The sequence below is a fragment of the Ambystoma mexicanum genome, chromosome 7q (assembly GCF_040938575.1).
Source record: "Ambystoma mexicanum isolate Mex_15411 chromosome 7q, UKY_AmexF1_1, whole genome shotgun sequence".
NCBI lineage: Eukaryota > Metazoa > Chordata > Amphibia > Caudata > Ambystomatidae > Ambystoma > Ambystoma mexicanum.
In genome coordinates this window covers 485,601,237-485,621,057 of record NC_090941.1, presented here as the reverse complement: position 1 = coordinate 485,621,057, position 19,821 = coordinate 485,601,237, and the positions used below count along the sequence as shown (strand labels likewise).

The following is a 19,821-nucleotide window of genomic DNA, read 5'->3' as shown; positions in this document are numbered from 1 at the left end:
CCCAGTGAAACAATGAGCACTCCCTCGACTGCTTTTTACAGCTGAGGGAGTGCTCCTCGGCTGGCTGAACTGTCAAAGGGAAACACTATTTCCCTTTCACAGTTCAGTTTAGTTCCCCAGCCGCACATGCTCACTGAGCCATGCAAGTGCTGGGACGTTTTGCTTCGCCAGCATTGCATAGCTCATTGGAAATGCTGGCTGGGGCACTGCATGTCTGTATGTGCGAGAGGGGAGCTCCTGCGCCTCCTCGCACATATGGAAAGAGCAGCCTGGAGCAGGGTGTTTCAGAACCCACATGCAGGCCAATGCAGAAGGTATGTTTTATGTTCACTTTTTTAAATTTAAAAATGTGTATGGATGAGTGTGAGAGTGTGAGAGTGTGAGAGTGTGAGAGTGTGAGAGTGAGAGTGAGAGAGAGACTGACGAGCTGATTTTGGCAAGTAGTGGATAGAGGGGAGAAGGAAGGTTGTACAACAAAGGTTTTTAAAAAAATGCCTAAATACCTTTGTTGCACAATCCCCCAACCCACCTCTAAAAATCAGCTCTCCTTCTGAGGCGCTGTGGAGCGCAGGGGACAGGGATGGTATTTTCTTTTTTTTTTACTGGATTTCCATCATAGATGTCCAGTAAAAAATGTCATGCCTGCCCCCTGGGCCCCCCAGCACCAATTGCAAACTGTTTGGCTATTTACCTTTTTTCTTTTTATGCTCTAGAGTATGCTCTAAAATGCAAGATTGTAACCCATTATTTTAAAAAGAAATTCACGGGGGGGGAACCCCCTCCCCCGCCCCCACAAAACCCCCTTGATTAGTTTGGGCTTCATCACTGCGCTCGGTCGCTATGGCATCTTTGGGGGGAAATAGTTCTGCCCCTCCACTTAAAAATAATTCACCAGCAGCCACTGGCCCTCAGACTGTGTTGGGAACAGGATGGGGGAGCCCATGGACTGTGGTGGGAGCATGATGGGCGGGAACCATGGGATAGTGGTTGGAGCAGGGTGTGGGAGAGCCCAGGTTGTGTGATGGGGTGGGGGAGAGCCCAGAGAATGGGTAGAAGTGGGATGAGGGAGCCTACCAACTGTGATGGGAGCAGGTGGTGGAGCCCAGGGACTATACTGGAAGTAGAATGCAGTGACGGCACGCAACAAATACTGTCCATTTGGCATTTTTGGGGGGGCCCGGCCTGCCCAAATTTTGCTCGGGGGGGGGGGGGGCCCGGCCAAATAAGTTTGAAGACCACTGATATACAATCATCAGAAATGCTATTACGGTAAGTAAGCATGTCATATAGCCTCGCCAGCCATTTAGTGCACCCGGTATTCGACTATAGTGGGGCAAATGTGGCAGCATCAATATTAATTTCCTCCCATGCTGCCAGTCACAAAAGTGGCTTGTGTATTCTAGAGGTCTGCCCCAAAGAAGGAATGAACTATATTTGTTCCTTTTCATGCTAGGTTATTGAATCTTGTATAGCATGCTTTCTGACATTTTCAGTTTTTCTGGAGCTTCAGGATCTACACGAGGTGCGTTAGGGGACTTATGTAGCAGGGGTTGCAGGACAAGGTTTGTTTGTTAGACACCAGATAACAGAGCACTGGTGGATCGCATGTATTGTCATTGAATGTCACGATCTGTTTCCTACATTCTGATAGTCTTTTAATGAGAAAGCTAATTAAAAAAGAAATAAATGTTTTTGAAGTTCTTAATGTAAAATTAAATGCATATGTTTCTCCGTTTCTGTATAAAGCGGGAATAACCTCCCAACAATTGGTACAAATTCCCATGCTTATGAACATCACCACCCCAGTACTGCCCGCCTATTGGCCCACAACTATGAGTATCTGTTAACGTGAAGGTTGCAAACCCCTATCGTAAGGTATGTTTTTGGCTAACAGTATTTTCTGGACTTCATTGAAGGATTTCCTACACTTCTGTGTTTCTGTTCCAAAGTCCAGATAGGAGGATATTTTATTCTGTTATAACTAATTGTGCCTTATTTGCAGGCCTCCACCAGTAGCTTAACTTTGTCCTGGTATCTTAAGATTCTAATCATTATCACTTGTTTGCTGATGCAAACCTGGAGGTTGTTGCCGAGGTGTCTTATGTACTCTGTTCACTCCCTGTTTTTGAACAATGATGGAATACTGGCTTTCTTTGTTCCCTCCGGCAGGCTGTGAAGGAAGACCTTGTTTCTTCTGCACTTGTTCTCTAAATTGCTACGTTTGGCTGCCTGTATCCTCCCTATGTCATAAAGCTGTGTCAATGCTTCTTCTTTCTTCCACATCTTTGAGTGACGACACTCAGCACTTCACCTCTGATGTCCTGTTGTGCAGCTTGTCAATACCTTACTGGATCAGTGACGTAAATATGGAGAGTGAGTGTTCTTTTTCAGAGATCTGCCTGTCGCCTTTGAGGATCCTCCAAGGGATTGGCTGTGGCGGTTTCATCCGACTGTAGTATATCCGCACATTCTGCCATTTTCGACTGTTTCTGCAACTCTTTACACAACTGGCCTCCATGGGTACTTTAGAGACTAAATATGCACCCTAGCCATCTCTCTCGTTCCCTTTCGGCGTTTAGCAGCAGGCTGCTAGAATAACTGTGTTATTAGGCCTGTGGGATATGCCCCAGTTGCACAGTATTGGTGAGATAATCACAGAGGTTTCAATGGCAATAAATCCAGATATGGCGGATCACAATGTCTTATTGCTACCCAATAGGGCTTTATCTGTCCTGTGTATTCTCCACTCCTCATCAGGTCATTCAGGGTTTAGCACGGTTATTCACTGGATGACCTCTGAAAAGTGCAAATGACACCCCTTTAATTAGTACTGCTATAGGAGAAATGCTTCAGAAATGTCCGGTCCTGATTTCTGTTCCGCAGGAGCTGCTGAGCCCCACAGTCCCTCTGAGATGTGTAGTCAACTACTGGATGAAACAGCAGAAGTCTATACACCCCAAGGGGAAGTGGATAAAATAAAAAAAAAAGAACACTGGTCACTCTCTCCAACTAGCTGAGCAACTGCTGAGTGAGCAAGAAATGTTATTACAATTAAAACCAACGTTTCCCACCAATATTCCCCTGTGGTTATCTGTACCTGTTTTGCCTCCCTTGAGAGCTGGAAGGCAAGGATTCAGAAACTTCCAGCTGATTCCTCATTAACCTTTTACTTGAAAGAAACTTCTTTTGGATAGCAATACCATAAAGTCTGAACTCCTTTTCTAATAAACTGTGTGTTAATTAAAATCCAATTACTGGCTGAAAATATACAGTCCCCTTGGATTGAATTCTGCTTTCCTTAAATTAAACGTGTTTTAAACATGCTTTAAATTACCTTTGTTCCTAAATGTTTTTAACTGTCGTCATGCGCTTTAAAGATTGTGCTTCCTCCAACTAAAATGGATCTGAAACTTCAAATAATGTCTTAAAAGGAGTTTCTCTTTTAAAGCGCACCTTGTGAGATTTCAATTCACTTACTCCTTTAATTACGATCGCGTGCTGAAGAGATTGCTGCGCACTGCTCTCTCGACCTTGCTGACACTAGTCCAGAGAGCATGCGTGCGAGGGATACCCAGTTTGTATTTTGCCTTTGGAAAATAAACTATTGTGCCTAATACGAGCAGACTGTCTGCTCCTTAAGTTTACTCTATATTACCTGAAAAGCCATGCAGATTCTGACTTCTGAAAGTCGCTAGTCTCACAACATGCGCGGAACAGCAGAACGAGGGATTACAAGCCGCCACGCATGCGTCTGATAAAGACTGTGCTCTTTTTGTATTTCTTTCTCGCAGAAACGCTAATCTTCGGAACATACGCATGAACGGCGCATTAAGGAAATGTCTGTCGCCGCGCGCGCATAATGGAACTGGTACTTGCCTTCAATACAAATAACTCCTTTTTCTCACGAAGTACGTGCAGACCGGAACACTTCCCAAGAAATACGGTGAACACTGCACAGCACTTCAGTTTTCTTCACAGTTTATAATAGAGCAAAGTCACAGTTCTCTTGCCTTATTCTGAACCAAATTTAAACTGTAACAAGATGCATCTTAAACACAAAAGACACTAACTAATTAATTACCTAAACTACCTATACAGGATGAACAATCCACTTGGTAGACACTTCCTGACTATTTAATATTGCACAGAGTGCTACTTGAGTATCGCTGAATTTGATAATTTCTTCTCTTGAACCAAGAGTGCAGCGCTCACACCAGTTACACTGCTTGTCTTGTCCCACGTAGACCTGGTGTAGACCTGGTCTCCAACCGGCTACAACACCAACACCAACCAGGACTGGTTTCAAGGGATTTAAGTGGACTTAACTCATGAGATTTAAATACCAGGACCTTCCTGCTTGGATAAGGACAATGAAAGGCAGTTTAGAATTCCCTTTCTGTTCCCTAGCACACTCCCCCTCCAGTCACCTTGCAGAATGTTCACGTCCAATCAATTCCCCGCCTCCTCGCAACCATGATGGCTTGGGGAACTCTCCCTCTGAACAATAGGAGTTAAGGTCTGAATTCTAGTAGTAATTGAAAATACAAAATAATGACAGTGAAACATTCCCAATTACAGTGAAACCATCCCCAATAGACAGAGAAACCTGACGAGAAGCATTGATCCTGCACAGTGGGGGACAGGAATCATTTACATGTGTGGCAAGTGATTTGAATTGTGTTTTCACGCCCCATTTCCTGAAATCCAACATTGCATTTAAGTATTTGGGATGAATCCAATGGAGTCATCCCAGATTCTGCAGCGGTGACCTCCTCCCATGTGGCCAGGGGAAGGCATCCACTACCTGATCCTGACCCTGGGGACGGCTATGTGAGGGAGGATCACACGGGAGGTGACAACTACTGTGAAGATGTCAAGACTTCATTGAACAAGACGCAGTATTTCCCCCCCGCTCCCCTCTTTCCCATGAGCAAGTCCCTCCAATGCCCAAGACCTTAATGGCCTATTGTCAGATGTTTGTTCCCCCTTGTAGAGGAAGTAAATAAACCTCTTCCCAATATTATTTAGGTCAAACCCCATCAATGACCTAGACACACAAATCTCCAACAAAACTTTTTGCTTCTGGTATACCTTTATGTGAAAATGTTCTCTCGTGTAAAATTACAGAAAAAAATATCTAAACGCTATAGGTCTGATGCCCCCATGTACTCCCAACTCCCATAATCACCAGAGTACTGAGACAAGGAGGAGGAAGGAGTTGGAACAAGGTAACAAGAGCCCGAAGCTCAATGTGCAGACTAGTAGTTTTACAGAATCACCTGTGCACAAGACATTAAAAGATGACAAGCGCACTATTGAGTGTGGCAGTGTAAGAGAAGACATTGGTTCTGGTGCAGAGGCTTTCGAGTGCAGGAGACATTTACTGGTGTAGTGGAGTAGAGGAGTCCGCTGAGACAGAAGGAGAAATGCAGTGCGTGAGCAGGACGTGTCGTGGAGCCGCAAGACGGTTCCTGGGCGCTCGGCATCTCGAAGAGGCAGCATTCTCCATACCGGGAGCTGAAGTGAAGCAGACATGTGACCTTTGAGCCGCGAAGAAAGCTGGAAGGACGTCAGCACAGTCCAGAGTAGGAAGCGAGTAGGAGAACCACGCTGCAGAAGCGCGAACTGGACTGGAGATGCTGGAGCAACCCTACGAGTCAACCCAAAGCCAGTGGGGAGCGCAGGGTGTTCTGGCTACGACAATTTGAATGTTATGTGATTGCGAATACAGAAACTACAAGAAGATTGTTTGAATGCAGAAACGGCAAAGTACCAATTCAAGCGCAAATAAGATACAGATGCTTGTGTGGGGCAAAGTTTGAACAAACATTACCGCAGACAGATATACTGAGCCAAGAATGGTATATACAGTTTTGGTGATACAGAGGAACTGTGGAACACAAGTCCTGGCAAGAGAGGTATACCAGGCAAGTGAAGTCGCAAGAGTGGTCCTGGCCGGCGAGTACTCCAGGCAGTTGGAATTGCATAAAGAGTTCTGGCGCAGGAGAATATAACAGGCGGGTTGCAAAGCAACAATAAATATTAAAGAACGACTGTGTTTGCTAGGCAAAGGAAGACACTTGTGCTAAAGAAAGACCGTTTAAGAACATGTTGCCTAACAGGAACATTGTGAATCAAGGAGAGACACAAAGGAACTGTTAGTAAAAGAGACATTGACATCCCATTTCAGATTCCAGAGGAAGGAAACCACCCTCTCGGTCCAAGGTCTTTTCCCCCTTGGAAAACATTTTCATTGGAGCTATTCTAAATTTCAGTTGTGAACACTTTATTTTTGCCAATATCAGGTTGAAGACATTTCCTTGCACCCTTTATTGTTTTGTTTGTAGTGTGAGGGTCAGGAAAGGACGTTTTGGACACAAGGACGGCTTTTCAGTTATTGACATCCTGACACAGTCAGATCCTTAGTTTTGGGTTTTTTAGGTAGGGAAAGTCCTCTTTAGGATAGGGTCAGAGAGACATGTGTCTAACCCATTTTCATTTTAATAACAGTCTGTAACCAAAACATGACAACTGTGTCCGGCTTTTATTTCGGACCCTCGAATATTGCTGTGCTAAAATGAGAGAAGTGCACTAGTTTTTTCAGACTGATTGCAGAATACTCCTATTGGGTTTCCACTCATTGCCGACCGAGCGAAGGTCCAGCACAAAGGAACAGCGCTTCTGTTGTCCAGACAGGGAATACCCCAATGGTACTTGAGGTGGACCCTGTGTCTTTGTCCTCCCCCAGCAGGCAACATACACTCTGCACAGGTAAACTCACTGGTCTGCAATGCTGAGCTGAAACCACAGATCAGACCGGATACCCCTCACACACACACACACCCTCTGGGCCTGAAAGACCAGCAAGGCACTTGGGCCTAGTAGGGTAGAGGTATCGGTGCACCATCAATAAGGATCCACCATACTGCAGTTTCTATCCCAGCCTCAGCGCTTCTACAGCAGCACACAATTGGGTTGGAGGTGAATGCCTGCAATGTACAGGTTGCACAGGGACCTGGAAAGGAAATTACTTTGGCAGAGTTCGGTAAAGCTCTTGTCACCCAGCAGCCATCTTGGTTCCTCGCTTTTGTTTTCATTAACAAAGAATAGCCTAACCCTAGTTCTTTGTGGGGGATATTTTTTCTGAATGTGGAAGACATGTCCTCTGTTGACCTGAATTGCCAGTATCTGTTTTTGATTGTAAATCTCACTTGAAGGCTCTTTTGCTCCTATGAGTGTTAATCTGATTGTGTTATCTATTTAAAGTTACTTGTGTTCTGGGGGTGAGGGAGGGAGCCCAGGCGTGAAGAGGTGCCTGATGCCCTCTAGTTGGTTATCTTATCTGCATATGTGGGTAAATGCCCATGGTGTACAGAAGCCTGGTAGTTAGTCAGCTGGCTTGCCAGGGCATTATGGTCTACAAGGGCAGGAGTATGGTTTGGGGATAGGTTTGTCGCTGCTAAGGAAGTATTGATTTGTTTGATGATTCCTAGTGTTCACATGGGTTGAGATTTGCTAGAATTCGCAACTTCACTTTGGGATTAAACGTTTGGATCCCTCGTACACCTGATGCTCCAGGGATCCATTTGGGGATCCTTTCAGTACTGCCTGAATCTCACTGCTATCTCTTATTTTATTTTTTTTACTTATTTATTTATACAAAAGTAAACAGTGAAAACCAAAGCACAGGTGTATATAATCAAGAATAAAACTTATTCAAAGCAAGTAAATCATAAGAAATACACTTGCCCAAATTTAAACCCACCCTCAACAGCAAAAAACAAAGAGTAAGAAGAGAATGAAAATCAAAATACATGAAGAAATCTCCTCCAAACATTTCTCAAAAATGTTCGATCTCTTCTCTTTCCTGAATATAATTTCTTCCAAACTTGCAAGTGAATGCATCTCTAAAATCCATTCGGAAGAAAGCAGCACAACTTGGAATTTCCAATGGCGTAGAATCTTTTTTTCCCCAATTAACGCACCACTAAGAATTGTTTCAGTGAGATTGAAAGAGTATCCAACAAATCATTACTGCCCAAGATCATTGTTTTGAAATCTAAATCAATTAAATTATCCAGAACCTGCAGACACATTTCGCAAACATCAGTCCAAAACCCACGAATACGTGAGCAATGCCAGAGCAAATGTTCCAATGAGCCCACGTCACGCAAGCATTTCCAGCAATCATCCGTATCAGACATCCCTCGTTTCATCAATCTTTCTGGGCTCCAATAAACCCGGTTAAAAAAATGTATTTGCCTAGATCTTTCACTGAAATTCAATAAACCTTCTCACACATTTCCATCCATTGCCCCTCTGAAATATCAAATCCTATTCTGGAGCCCTATTCATCTCGAAGCATTACATTTTCCTTGTATTTAAACACAATTTGTCTGTGCACTCTACTCGCAATCCCCCCCCCCCATTCCAGGCATCTGCGCACCTGTCAGAAGGTTCAGATCAACATCACCCTCAGACTTAACCTCCCCAATACATTTCTTCAGGCATCTGTAATCAAGTTCAGTGTAACCAACAATGTCCCATCTTCTGCGAACTTCCACCCCAGAAATCCAGTTCCCGTTTTGCCACAAATCCTCAATCCAACAAACTCCACTGATAAATCAGTTCACCCAAAATAGAGACCTTCCCTTTTCCTTAATGGCAGCATTCATCCATAGTGAAGCTCTGGGACCTCAAGGCATCTGATCCCAAATACACATACAAATTCTTCCAACAAATCCTTAAAAATGCAGTTATGGGATTTCTATTGTTTGCAGCATTTCTTGTGGTCAAGATTGCCTTTGGTAAAAGTGGACCGGCCAGGCCTGACTCAGCAATAGCCTGCTCATTTGGCTGATCTTTAAGAAATGAAACAATAAACTGACAAGCAAATGCCAAAGGCACCGAAATTCGGAATGGCAAGGCCGCCCTTTTCCGACGGAAGCTGAAGTTTCCACAATTGTAATCTGGGAGGCTTATTGTCCCAAATAAATGACTGAATCAAATATTCCAATTCATTCCAGTATGAAGTTCTAATATCAAGCGGAAGCATGCTAAGGGTATAATTGATTTTCGGTGCAGCAGACATTTTCAATGCATTTGCTTTACCCCATAACGATAACTTTAATTGGGCCCATCTCTCCAGACCCGACTTAATCTTTACACACTTCATTCAAGTTCTCATCCACCATGTTCTCAATCTGCGGGGTATGCCACACATCCAGATATTTCATCCTCTTCTCACACCACTGAAAACCCTACGAAGTAATGAGAAACTTCAGATTTAGACCAGTTGATTTTGTAGCCCGCAACTTTGTAGAATGTGTTTAGTGTTTCCATCAGTATAGGTATGTAGCTGTCTAAATTCTTCATAATCAACAGAAGATCATCAGCATAAAACCAGAGTTTCTGCAAAACCCTGTGAAAACTAACCTCACATAAATTTTGATTACACCTCAAAGCAATTGCCAATGGTTTAATTGCCAAACTGAAAAGCAAAGCCGAAAGAGGGCAACCCTGTCTAGTACCGTTCTGTAAATTAAACCTTTCGGACCGTAAGCCATTAGTCTTGACATCTGCCGAAGGAAGACTGCACAACAGATTGATCCACGAGATAAAGCCCTCCCCAAAGTTCATTTTCCTTAAAACCGAGAAAAGGTAGTTTCAGTTAATCCTGTCAAATGCCTTTTTCGCATCAAGGGAAAAGGCAGCAATGTCCTCATTTGAGGTCTGAGCTGCAGACATAGTCAATAATTTCCGTATGTTACTAGAGGTGCTACGATTCCTGAGAAAGCCTGATTGATTATCATGTACCAATATTCCCATCAAATGATCAATTCTCAAGGCTAGGACCTTAGCTAGCATTTTGTCAGTGTTGACTAAACTTATAGGGTGATCATTTTTGGGAAGGTTACCATCTTTACCCTTCTTCAAAAAAACAGAAATTGTTGCATGTACTGTCGAGGATGGCAGAAGCCCCACAGCTTGTGAGGTAATGTACATATCCTTCAATAAGTCTAACACAGAGTCTGGTAGAATCTTTTACAATTCCACAGGAAGCCCATCCGGTCCCGGTGCTTTACCCACATTCAATGTGTGAATTGACAATTTGATCTCCTCTAATGTTATCGGATTCCCAAGAGCCACCTTGTCACTCTGAGATTCTTGGGATTTCCAAGGAATCAAGAAATGTTTCACCATCACCCGTGATATCTGGTTCATTCTGATAGAACTGCGTATAATAGTGTTTGAAAGTGTCATTTATTTCAACAGGATTAAATGTATGACCATCGGGGCCACAAATAGCTGTAATAGCCCTTTCAGAACATTGTTGCCAAACCCTATAGGCCAGCCAGCGATCACACTTTTCACCACGTTCAAAGTAGGAGCATTTAAGGTGGAACAACTGCTTCTCAGCCCTTTCACTAATAACTCTATGCATCTCCCTCTGTAAATTATACAATTCCTTTTTTTTACCGGAGCAATACGGATCAGACAGCAGTCACTTCCTTGATGCGCTTTTCCAAATCTATTCTCAGATTCTCCATCTTTTTTCTTTTTCCACTGGAAAGGTCTAATGTGAGGCCCTTGATCGTACATTTAAATGCTTCCCATATCACTTTAACATCCAGCTCATCAGATCAATTCTCTCTCACAAAATGATCAGCCTCGGTTTTAATTTTGTCAACTAAGTCTTCATCTTGTAAAACGGAGGTATTCATTCTGCATGCAAAAGATTTATGAAATTCAAAATCCAGTTTCACTGCGATAGAGACCGGCCATGATCAGAAACCACAATATTACCAATCTCACCCGATTTGAAATTCTCAGTCATTTTACCACTATTTAAGAGCATATCAATGCGAGAGAGTAAGTATTGTGAGAATTCGAGAAACGATATTTTCTCAAGGAAGGGTGTATTAAACGCCGGCAATCCTTAAAATCATTCTCATCTTTCATAGATCGAAAAGACCTATAAAGAGCATCACCTCTATTCTCAACCCTGCCATTGCTTCGTTCCAGTTTCGAATCCATCACCAAATTAAAGTCTCCACCCAAAACCGCATTTGGAGATTCCATGGTTTGTATCATCTATGAGACTTTTCTGAAAAATGTGCCATCATCCGTAGAAAGCGCCTAAATGTTAGTCACCTTCACACCTTGCAATTCAATCCACAAAACAATAATCCTCCCATCTTTATCAGCATCATGATTTAGTACCTTGACAGGAGCACCTTTACGAATCAAAGTCGCTACTCCCTTAGATCTAGAAGAATAACTCAATCCATATACATCACCCACCCACTGTTTCTGCAAATGTTTAACCTCATCCTTCAATAGGTGCGTTTCCTGCAAAACATAGATATCGCATTGCTTATCTCCCATATAATTCAACACTTGCTTTCTCTTGCCAACATTATTTAGCACATTCACATTCCAAGTCAGTATTTTCAAATCCTGTTTTCCAGGGCATGTAATTTTCTCCAAAAAATCCTGGAGTATACTAATAACCTGAACATCAACTGCCAGAAAAAAGAAATAGATAACACAAACCCCCCCTCGCCCCCTCTCTTACAGAACACTGGAAGCCAACACTTCAAAACGTAAAGCCCAACCACCCTCAGTTCCCCCCCCCAATCAAAATATAGAACTCCAGTCTGCAACTTAACACACAACTAAAAGTAAAGTACAACAATCTCCTGTACCGTTGTAATAATAGGGCTAACCCAACACCCCACCTAAACGCGTACCATAACCATTTTATATAATATAATAACACACAATGTTCACTGTCACATCACAACAGATTTCTGAAATTCAGCTTTAAACACTAAGAACAGGGCCCTTAGATAACATTCCTGTTAGCTATTCTACCCCAAAAGTTATATTAATCAACAACTAAACTATAGGATATGGTAAGCATCATGTATGTCCTAAGATCATCTCATTGACCTGAATCCATCACTCACACCCCTTGAACCTTGACATCTGCTTACCTCAACAATATCCATATTCATTTTGACATATCATTCATCATAAACAGTATCGTAGACAACGTTGTCGTGAATAAGTATATAGAACCTCATTGAAAAGTACATCACCCAAACCTAACAACATTAAATTTAAAAATCAAAGTTTAACAATCACAGCACAGCTGGTAAATAGGGAATTCAATCATTAATAAAATATATATCGGCACATAAGGTTATGAGGTCCACATCCCTTACAAAAGAGCTATGAAGGCATAGGGTTAGAACAAATAAAGTCAACAATATGATGTATATTTAACAGTCTCTTTCCAAGTGAATAAACAGTCACCATGGATGCACACAGTTCACAAGTGACAGTCAAATGTTGATTGTCGATCTATGTTGTGTTGTTTTTGAAGATCGCTTGCAGCAAAGAAAAAGAAAAGAACCTTCATTCTATGTTTTTGTCAGCTGATCGGCGTGTTACGTGACTATTACGTGCCCTCTACGCTGTGTGCAAGTCTGTTTCAGTCATTTCTACTTTCCTGCATGTATGGATTTATGGTTCTTCATTGCGGCGGTTCGTTGCACATGCCCGGAGCCTCGCTCTCCAACTACCGCGCACGTCTGCAGTGAGGATTTATGCGCCCTTCAGGATGTGTACGGTGGGGTAATGGCTCCTATGATATATGGTCCTCTGTGTCTTGTTTCCCTGACACCGTTATCCTGAGGAGTTGGCTCATGGCATTTGGCGGGGGAGGGCCTGGCCCCGCTTGCATACCGCCCCACGGCCCGTCTTTCCAGGGAAACCTCTCTGCCGCAGGAGGGTCTTCTGCTGGTGCAGGGAGTAGTGGCTGTCAGAGCGGCGGCGATAGCGGCCATCACGGGCGCTCGCAATTAGTTATATGGCGGTCAGTGATGCGTCATCTTACTGCATTAGGATGATCAGATGAATCATTCTGGGAACTGGATTGAACATCAACGTTTGTGACTCGAGAGTTCCCTTGTTTCTTTTCCATTCTGAAAGCTCTGCCTGATATTTTACACCCAATCCTGGGAACGGGTGAATTACTCACTGCTATCTCTGTTGTTTAAATGGTAGATATGTCTACTATGATTCCTAATATCCATGTTAAATGTAGGGTGCTCTGTGCAGTTCGCAAGGGCACTGAATTGGGCGTGGTGTTCTTCAGGTTGTACACTTGGTAGTGCAGAACGAGTAAAGGATGGCCTATTGGTGGGTCCCCCCGCATGCCTCTCACCCAGAGCAATGATTTGCCACATTGGCATCTAAGCAGGCAGGGGGGGCTATTTGGTTTCTTGATGTTGAAATGATTCATGTCTGCCCTTGTGTTTAGGTTGTGCCCAAATCGCGCGTCTGCCTGTACAGGGGGCGCGGCAGGGGGCAGAGGGTATGGCGGCGGGGGGGGGCTGTGCAAATATCTGTTCTGTGACTAGAGGAGTGGGGATATTGTAAGAGGTGGGTATGGGCAGAAAACGAACAAGTGAAGATGCATTGCCTTTGAAATTGTTAGTTTCTCTGAACAGTTGTTTGGTACATCTTGGAGACTTTCAGTAAACCTTTCTTAAATTACAAATAATTATACTACATTTGTCTGGATTTCACAAAGCTATGTACTATAAACAAATGACATGTTATGTGTGTGGTCTGTTTCACCCCCTCCTAGCCCCCACCTCTTCCCCTTACCAACTCCCTAGTATAAATACAAAGCATCCCTTGCACAGCACCAAATTAATCGCTTAGCGGGTTGTGGCATGCAGGATGTCCGCTATGTTGTCCATATAATGCACCACAGAGCAAGGAGAAGTCCAGAGATCTTCCACCAAATCCATCCCCACCTGGAGTCCAAACAACTGAATAACTGCCCACAAAATTGACAGCAGTTCCAGTGAATTAAACGTTAGGTAGGTTTTGAACCAAACCTCTTCTTGTTCATTGATCCTCCACCCCTTCAATACAGAGGGACCTCCGGGCAAATGTAAGTTCACGGTTAGTTAAATCACATAAATATAAATGGTGCATTCATCCTAAATGCTTCTATTTTCTGTGATTTGCCTCTCAACATTCTTTGCCTCCTGGTGCAGTGCCCCTCTCTTGCATTGTGCCATCTTTAAGGACTTTGGTGTTATGCCTCCTGATGCCCAGTGTCCGCGTTGCTGCCTTCAAAAATACAATCTAGTTTGTTTTATTCTCCCAGATGACGGTTACACCGAACTGCAATGCTCATCGCCATTGGACATCATTACTGCAGTTTCTATGTTATTTTGAAAGAAAACCATCCTCTTTTGTGGTGTTTCTGGGCCTGTGTCTTGAAACGCACTTAATCCTTGTCCCAGGAATAAGATGGACTCCAGGGCACGTGCAATTTGCCATCTCTTTTTCATGGCTGTATAGAAATGGAATTTCATTTAAGGACTTGCACAAACCAGCGGCTTCACTTTGTCTCTGTGGACTGATCTAGGGCAGTACCTTCTGCATTGACATTCTCGGGAAACTATGCAAAGGGCTGCTGGATCAAGCCTGATAGGTTAAATAAGGCCTTCAAGTCAGATGGTGTCCCAGTGTAGTCGATTTTCCAAATATTCCACCCTCAATGCTGCTTCAGCATAAAGTTCTTGTGTGGAATTCAATGGGTTCTTTGTCTGCTTAAGATTCTAGGCACTCAGTCTTAGCAACATGCACACCAGGTGCTCCAACATCTATTTTGATCCCCCTTGTAGATCTGTCCAACTCCTTTGTGGATGCCTATATTCCATCCTTCTGGTTTTATTTCAGGTTGGCAGACGAGCCAGTGATGTTTGGTCAGTGAACTCTTTGGTGACATGTTTTGCTCAAATTCAACTGTGGTTCTATGCAAGGTTGGACCCCAGAAAGTGTGCCGTGTCTGTTTTGCACCAATTGGTGTAATCCCAAGCTAATTGCCAGTCAAAAGGTCAGCCCTATTGAACAATGTCCCCTGCTGACGCTCAACTGCTGGTACAAAAGGGGCTGTTTAGGGGGCGCGGGGGGTCATTGGATAGGCTCAGTCAGTGATTTCTTGTGAGATTATGTTCCCCAGAGTGTCAGAACCTGAGTTGTAGGGGAGTGGTGCAAAACGGGTTTGGTGCACACCTTTGTGATGCCTGCTCAGAGTGTAGCCTGGAACTCACCAGAGTGACCCTGTGTGTTTTGTATGAAGGCAGAGTTTACTGCTAAGGCAGGCGCTGGAATAGGGGGCCCAAGCCAGTGCAGTAGTACACCTTACTGTCAAATTGCAAGTTGGTCATACTGGCACAGAGTATGCGAAGGGGAGTCCAAACTCCCCCCAAGCACTACAGTCCTGTCTGTGCTGTGGCAGACCACCTGTTTCCCTTTCCGTGTGGTGCCCCATCATTCTTTCAGTGCATTGTAGCATTATCTACTTGGCTGCATCAGGAAGCGCAAAGGGAAACAATGACACTGCAGCTACCATTCCAATGGTTGGTCTGCACTCCAAAATCAGATAATTGTATTCCATCCTAAAAAGCCTTCTCTTCAGCTGATGTGATAGGTTGCATGTTGATCGATACAGGCGCCATGAACATTCCACTAACCTTGTTTGTGCCGGAGAGTCAAGACAGCAAGAGGTACACTTAACATCCCCACATGAGCGTTGTCTGTGGCTTCCTGCCTGGGTGCGGCATGCAGCCATTCCATCTCGTCCTTGCCCGCACGTGCGGTCAAATGTAGCATTCAGCAGAAGTAAATGTTTGATGCTATTTAGTTGTATTCTAGGGTGGGGGTTTAGTCTGGTGGCCTCACATTGTGATTTCAAACTACACTTAGAGGTGGGTCTGGTTATGGTCATTCCCTTCCTTGTCTGGCTTTTTGAGCCTATAACGGGGTGGCCAGACAGGGCTGGCTGTCACTGATTCTGCAAGTCAAGCTGCCCTTTACATCTGCAGCTGGACATGCTTCCTAAGTGAAACCCTTTATGAACTATCACGTTTGTCATTGACTAAATAAATACATTCCTCTGGGTTAGACCCACAAAGTAGAATAAATACCAACTTGTGCTGCTGTGGACAAGAGCAAAAAACAATTTCCACGCAAAATCCAATCCAGCAAAATCGCCAAAGCTTGTGGTGCAGTATCCCTAAGTAGCCCAACGTTACAGTGCACCATGTTTATTTTTCCTCTCCCATCACCTGCAGTGCTAACCGGTAGAAATCATACAGACACATTCTATACAGATTGGGGGAGGTCGGGGGATGCCCTCCTGCATAGCCCTGTGGTGTATTCTGAGAGAGCCTCCCAGTGTCCCATCGGTGCCCTTGCAGGGTCTTCCAACAATCCCATGTTTATCCTCACCGGGCATGGAGTGTCTGGAATACCTTCATGCAGGATATTCTGTGGAATGACACCAGCCCACAAGACCACCATTGCTGAGGGAGGCTTGTAGGTGAGCTGTGTTGGCCTTGGGATATCCCGATGATTTGGCTGAAGTGCTAGGACATCACCACTCGCTGACCCCTGTTCAATGTCATAACTAATAGACATTGAGAAAAGACTTCCACCGACCATGGTTGAAGTACGTTGTTCGGGTATGTCCGATGGTAATACTGTGTGCAAATTCTAACTTGTGCACATATTATGCTTTCAAAATAACTAGTGGATATCCAGGCCTATTTTGAAGTTGTTCTGTTGACTTGCAAATTTTGGAATTTGTGATCTCAAAACGTGTTGTAAAGTCATCATTATTACTCAAATAGGCACTACATACCGACTAAAGAATTATTTTAAAAGCCCCAAAATGTATGCTAGTTACTATTGACACAGATGTGGCATTAGTTTTAGACCTAGTGGAAAGACTTCCAGAGATAACAGTGGGACAAACCCTTTACAAAGCCCAGCCTAGCAGGGCCCACCTAATCCTGGAGGAAAAGCACCTCTGGTCTATGGGAACAAGCAGATAACCCAGTAAAGGCGCTGCATGGAAGGAGGTGTGCTGATGGGCAACTTCAAAGGGTCCGCTCCATCCTCCTGTTGATGCTTGGGCTAGGGTTTGTGATTTATCGTCCCCTGATGTCACCTGGGTTGAACGTTCTGTGTTCTCACTTCCTGTGGTGCCATCCGGGGGCTTTACCCTTGCTTGATGTCATTTCTGGATCCCTTATATAATTTTGGTAAATTCATGCTACTGTAAAGCATTTTTCTTTGCAACTGCATTTTAAAAGTGAGCCATTGTTTTACTCAATTGTAAAAGAAAAACACATTTTGATGGTGCTTTTGCTGCCCTTCTGTTCGTTGTTTTGTGACCACTTAACTCGTGGGCAAACATGCTTGACGTTTTACACTTTATGCACAGTACAGGTTTCTATCTCATCCACCCCTGTGTTTTTCTTTACAGAATGTGATGGAGCTTCTAGAGGAAGACCTGACCTGCCCCATCTGCTGCAGCTTATTTGAAGACCCACGTGTGTTACCATGCACACACAACTTCTGCAAGAAGTGCTTGGAAGAAATTCTTGATGGCGGTGGGAGGAACATACTGTGGAGACCAGCAGCTTTTAAGTGCCCCACCTGTCGTAAGGAAACAACTGTTGCAGGAGTCAGTAGTTTGCAGATTAATTATTCCCTAAAAGGAATTGTGGAGAAATACAACCGGATCAAAACCCACCCTAAAATGCCTGTGTGCAAGCTGCATAGCGGTCAACCCCTCAACATTTTCTGCTCTACAGATCTGAGGCTCATTTGTGGGTACTGCGCCACTAGAGGGGACCACACAGAACATTCCTTTTCCTCCATCGAGGATGCATACTCCCAAGAAAAGTGCGCTTTTGAGACTCTCTTTCAGGGTGTCGAGTCTTGGCATTGTGGGGATATCCATTCTCGGCTTGACACCTTAGAAACTGGCAAGAAAAAAGCCCTGCAGATGCTGTCGAGAGATTCAGACCGTGTTAAGGAGTACTTCGAAAAACAGCAGCAAGCACTAGAGCAGAAGAAGAATGAGCTCCTCTCTGATTTGGAGACCATGAAGCTAGGGGCGATGCAGGCGTATGATCCCCAGATCAATAAGTTGAACTTGATTCTAAATGAGCAGCAAAGAGCCTTTAGAATAGCTGAGGACTTTAAGGATGTGTCCGATCCGATTGTCTTTCTGCAGCAGATGCAGGAGTTCAGAGAGAAAATTCGACTGATCAAGGAAACCCCATTGCCATCTAACACACCTGTAGTGGTCGCTCCTTCCTTAAAGAACATTGATACCAGCCAGTGGGATTGTGTAAAGCTGATGGATGTAGACAAACTTTCCTTGCCGCTGCAACCATACACAACAACTTGGCGCAACCGTTTATTGTTTGTACGCACATTCATAACTCTTTTTCTCTTGTGCTTGCTCCTGCTTGTCGTGGTGATGATTGCGGGATCACCAGCCCTAAGTCATCTTGAGTCTTGGAAAACCCATGTGGTTTCTCTGACGCTTTCTGACATGGTAGATACAGCTGAAATATCCGACCGCATGGCAATTTACTGGGTGCAGGCAGGAGCTGGACTAGACCATCTGAGAGAAAAGTGTCAAGACTGCACACTTGCTGTTCTGGAGCAAGTAGCAGCATTTGTGTGTAAATATAAACTATTATAGACTGTGTTGCACAAATATTACTAGTGAGAGAGAATTAATGTGCCTATCTAAAATAATAAATATTATAGAATGGGTTATTTAAATATCGTGCAGGAAGCTGATACTAGAGTTTCTAATAGAGCTTTTGTGCTCAAACATGATTTTTACCGGCTTTTACAACAGGGGATCTTGGTGGATGGAGCGACTCATTTTCTTTACATTATCATAAGATTATTGTTAACAAAACTGTCCATAGCCCATAATAATAATTTTGTTTTTTTATATAGCGCTTTAATCTAAAGCACTTTACATAGGGCATATTTGCATGCAATACTATTATTACCCAATCGAAATAGGTACTCCTTTATTGACCTCGGAAGGATGAAAGGCTGAGTTGGCCTTGCCGGGATTTGAACCTGCGTATCAAACACGCATCGCAGCAGCAAGCGTTTATCCTGCTAAGCCATTTTATTGGCAAGATAGGTATATAGATAGCAGACCAGTAATAAAATGAAGGAACAATAATGTATCCCAGTATATTTTGCCTCTTTCAGGTTCTGTTTTTAGTTTATAAATTGTGAGAGATTGTGTGGGTTTAACACCTCTTTGAAAATCCTATATCTATTTTTGGCTTTATTAGTGCTTGCCGCCTGCTGCTGTTTCACAATACTTCAGATCACTGCACAATGCACAGCCAGCGGGGCCTAGCTTTCTCAGTGGTGAAAACGTTCCAAATGCAAAACATCATAAATACCTAAGCATTACCTGTTCTTTTTTGAGTTTGTGAGGCTACATGGCCGGACCACAGTGACCAGTTTCCCTTGAGGGTGACTGTTGGGCTTGTTCCCTTTTGAACCCGCTCTGCTGCAGAAAACTACGAAGTGCCAATGCTGAAGCAGGGCGCCAGTGACACGGTCACGCCCTGATCCAGCCGGTTGACCGGTGTGGGCCAGCTTCCCGACCCTCAGTGCACTATAATGGAGCCTCCTTCTAACTGTGAGACCGCACATATGAATCTTTGGGATGACCCAGTAAGGTCAGCTGATTCTATTGTTGACTTTGAACATACTCGTCCATACGAGCTTCGCCATACTAAAATGTGGCAACCTAAGATCATCAAAGCTCCCTCCGTTGTGAACCGTACTGTCCTTCCTAAATTTACTAGATTCTTCCCATTCTGAACTCTTAAGTGAATCTGATTTTATTTCAACTCTAGCTAGTCCGCTCTCGACTTCTTTGAGCTGTGT

At 43.8% G+C, this 19,821-nt stretch overlaps 1 protein-coding gene across 3 annotated transcripts in view; it reads left to right on the top strand.

Moving 5' to 3' along the window:
- Positions 1-18,678, top strand: part of TRIM13 (tripartite motif containing 13) — a 510,415-nt gene extending 491,737 nt beyond the window's left edge. For all 3 annotated transcript variants that reach the window (XM_069639814.1, XM_069639815.1, XM_069639816.1), the window contains one exon: positions 17,363-18,678. In XM_069639814.1, coding sequence (XP_069495915.1) covers positions 17,363-18,595 — 1,233 coding nt within the window. In that variant the 3' untranslated portion in view covers positions 18,596-18,678. The remainder of the gene's footprint in view (positions 1-17,362) is intronic.
- The last annotated feature ends 1,143 nt before the right edge of the window (positions 18,679-19,821 follow it).